At 32.9% G+C, this 3,821-nt stretch overlaps 1 protein-coding gene across 1 annotated transcript; it reads left to right on the forward strand.

The window, feature by feature from the left end:
* The first annotated feature begins 990 nt into the window (after nt 1-990).
* On the forward strand, nt 991-3,117 carry LOC143609954 (V-type proton ATPase 16 kDa proteolipid subunit). The gene is made up of 2 exons (XM_077084563.1): nt 991-1,369; nt 2,910-3,117. Exons 1-2 carry the CDS (start codon nt 1,005-1,007, stop codon nt 3,040-3,042), a joined length of 498 nt encoding a protein of 165 aa, XP_076940678.1. The 5' UTR covers nt 991-1,004; the 3' UTR covers nt 3,043-3,117.
* The last annotated feature ends 704 nt before the right edge of the window (nt 3,118-3,821 follow it).

Here is a 3,821-nt window from a genome sequence, read left to right on the forward strand (position 1 = left end):
TACGAAGGTAGCCAAAAAAAGAAGTAAATATAGTTTTTTGATATTGCATTATTAGTGTTGATTGGTTTGAAAGAATCAATTTGGAAGTTACTTCTATAGTTCTTATAACATGATTAACATTTTTAGTTATATTTGACATGATGTTTTGACTTTTTACAATAATCCTTGATCCAAATTTGCTTATATAAACAACGATGACATATACTTTTTTTTTTCTTCAAATGAATTATTTAAAATACCGTTATCAATAATATGTTTATTGTTAACTTATAGCTGCATACTAATGTGTTTGTCTTTACAAAACAAAAGACGACGTAACGCCAAGAAGGGGTCTAATGGTACAGAGGGCTAACTGCTAGCACCATTGGCAAATGTTAAACTGGCTAATATGTTCTATAACTAGAAATGTTGTATACAAAAAGTTAGAAATCATCAATTGTATATTTATGCTACCCATGTAATATCTAATTTAATGTTATATAGATCTTCATTTCCACTTATTACATTGTATTTTTTAATTTTAGTGGTATGAATCGGAAATGTATTTATTATATTTTTTGTTACTGTTTTATTATCACCATGTGTGGTACACGAGTTTTAATCTACTGGAGTTATAATTGTCTACTACTTTTAGGTCTTGAATGAGTGTTTAGAAGTAGATAAGACCTACATGTCTTATTAGGTGAAACTAATGTTTAAGTGTAAATGAAATGTTATTAAATATAATTTGTATTTATTTATCATAAATTATTCTTATTTTCAAAATGATTAGTACCTAATTCCGTATAGGACACGGGTTTATAACCTAGTAATAATAATAAAAATAAAATCTCATATGGTCGTCGGATAACACGTTTCCTTTAAATAAATACAAATAAAAAAAAGACCTGGCATCTTGTTAGCAGGAAGACAATTGATTAATAAGCTGATATTGTCTAGGGAGATCAGATTGACATCTGAATCACAAACCCTCACATCCATTCAATTCAACCAACCAACCAACAATGTCTTCAACGTTCTCCGGCGACGAAACCGCTCCCTTCTTCGGCTTCCTCGGCGCCGCTGCCGCCCTGGTCTTCTCCTGTATGGGTGCGGCTTACGGCACGGCCAAGAGCGGCGTTGGAGTGGCATCCATGGGAGTCATGAGGCCTGAGCTGGTGATGAAGTCGATTGTGCCCGTGGTTATGGCCGGAGTGTTGGGGATTTACGGTCTTATTATTGCTGTCATTATTAGTACTGGGATTAACCCTAAGGCCAAGTCTTATTACCTGTTTGATGGATATGCTCATCTGTCTTCTGGTCTTGCTTGTGGTTTAGCTGGTCTTTCGGCCGGTATGGCGATTGGAATCGTTGGTGATGCTGGTGTTAGGTATGGTTATATTGTGACATTAAGCTTAAACGTTATCGGTTTTATTGTTTGTGGGTTCGGTTTATTTTACGGGGATTTTAGTTGTTTGATCAGTGAAAGAAAGATTAATATGCTTACACTGATTGATAGATTAGAGTATAAAACAACCATATTTGCAAAACTAAACCGAGCTAGCCAGCGAGCTCGGTCTTAGCTACGTGTACTACTTTACTTCTCTTAGGCATTGTTAATCTTGTATGATACCTTAATTATTTGGGGTCATATATGCTTAGAGACCATAGCAGTCAAAGTCACAAGACGCAACAAAGCACACAATGTTAGAAAAGAATTAGAAGTTGTATAAGAGGCATACGATTTTTTAGAAAGATATGGCAAGTTATCTTAATTAGATAGTGCTACCCTTAAATCCTGGATAAATACATAGAACTGAAGTACTTAACTTTATGCATAAAACGAAACATACCTGCAAGAGAATGCTTTATGATAGCTTCATAGTGCACTTGATATTGTTTGAAGCGATCCTTTGATCCAGAGCTGAAATATGCATGTCCAATTGTTCGGTGGATCCCAACACAATGGTCACTTTAAGCTGTAAGCAAAACAGAAGATAAGTGACAGTTTAGAACCATAACAGTAAAAAGGAGTGAAATTTTGCAGTTTTGATCTTTCATTTATATTTGTATGTTGTACTTGTTAAATAATCATGCCACTAAATCTAATATTGAACTTTTGTTTCTTGGCCTCTCTGATGAACTAAGTCTCATTTTATTTTATTTTTATTGGGAACCTGCGAAGTATGATCTTCATTCTCTCCCATTAAAAAATGCCCTATACTTTTACCAATCTTGAACTCAGTTTAAGATTTGGATGTGCAAATGTTCCTTAGCATTAGAAATTTAGCCCAACATGTTATACCTGCAATAAAGCTACAAATGTTACGATAAGATGTGTGCATATTCAAGACTGAAATAGAAGTATGGCGATATTCTATATTTGTATGGTGACCAGTTATACGTTAGATGGATTAACACTGATAAAAGACAGACTTTTGAACATGTTGCATCTTTTATTGTTTTGCTCTTGAATTGACATGATGAGAGAGTCCTGGGGTTGGGTAACATGTCAAAGCAGTGGCGTGGGATTGAAACATGTAGTTTTCTTGGACAAGTCGAAACAGGTCTGGTCGGATTCGGTTGGCCTGCTAACACTTCTATGTCCATTAAAAAAAGATTATAAATACCTAATGCATATTATGAGCATATAAACAGTATTATAGTATCAATAATCTAAATCTCTGAATAAAAAAAGTTTTATGCATTAAAGACGGACTTTGGATTCAGCCAGATTGATCTTTCTCTTTACCTACCATTTTATATTTGACATATTCAAGTCGTGATAAAACACAACCCGAATCTGGTAATCGTGAACAAATGGATTGAAATTGTCATCTCTAATTATATATTTCATTTAATTTATTGTTTCTGTTCTTGCTAAATGTGGGAGTTTGATTAATCTTAATGTAATTGTGTTGTAAATACAGGGCTAATGCACAACAACCAAAACTTTTTGTTGGGATGATTTTGATTCTCATTTTTGCTGAAGCTTTGGCTCTCTACGGTCTTATTGTTGGCATTATTCTTTCTTCTCGAGCTGGTCAATCCAGAGCGGATTAGAAGAATCGATTGTGGGTCCTACGCGTGCGTTAAAGTAATCATTATTCATCTCCTCTGGTTAGAGGTATGGTTTGTTCTTCCTTTCTTTTGTGTAGGTTGTAGATTAGGTTCTAGTATTCCCTTCAATAAAATCCTTTTTTACGCTACTTTTATTTGCAAAATTGGCTTGTCACATGTTAAGATATGGAAATCATGGGTTGTGATTTATTTATTCTGCATGTATAACTTCACAATAACAGATTTTCCAAGTGGTTAAAGTTTTGATTGTTATGTTTATGGAAATTGTTTGTGGGTAATCCTTTTATGTCAGGTTTGGGTAGGGGCATGAGTTTATTTCATGACACAAATTTGCAGGTTTTGGTTAGTTGGTGAAGTCTAAATGGGCTCGGTTTGGGTTAATATGTAGTGTTCTCGGGTTGACCCGTTTAGCCTCTTATTTTCTTAATATTTTTAAAAATGTCATTTACAGTATTTATGTTAAAAATATAAATATTAAATAAGAAATAGAAATTTAGTTTTATAATTTAAAAGTAGTTTTATGTACATTTGCTTTTTAACATTTCCAATGGGTTCTCCATCTTTAAAATTTAATAACCAAAACCACAATTTATCAAATATCAATCATTTTCTAAAAAACTTCTCACAACCCATACGTCATTCCTATCTCTATATTCTTTTTATTATTTCTTTCTCTTTATTTCATTTATAATCTTAATTACTACCTATTTTGTCTTATTATCTTTTTATTTATATTAAAAATGATTTGTAATAAATTTTTA

The sequence above is a fragment of the Bidens hawaiensis genome, unplaced genomic scaffold (assembly GCF_021521415.1).
Source record: "Bidens hawaiensis isolate Kalapana, Puna unplaced genomic scaffold, B.hawaiensis_p1.1 tig00021836_1, whole genome shotgun sequence".
Classification (NCBI taxonomy): domain Eukaryota; kingdom Viridiplantae; phylum Streptophyta; class Magnoliopsida; order Asterales; family Asteraceae; genus Bidens; species Bidens hawaiensis.

Coding starts and splice junctions, on each gene's coding strand:
- LOC143609954 (XM_077084563.1), top strand. CDS start 1,005: ATGTCTTCAACGTTCTCCGGCGACGAAACCGCTCCCTTCTTCGGCTTC. Junction 1,370..2,909: donor GTTGGTGATGCTGGTGTTAG/GTATGGTTATAT, acceptor TTGTAAATACAG/GGCTAATGCACAACAACCAA.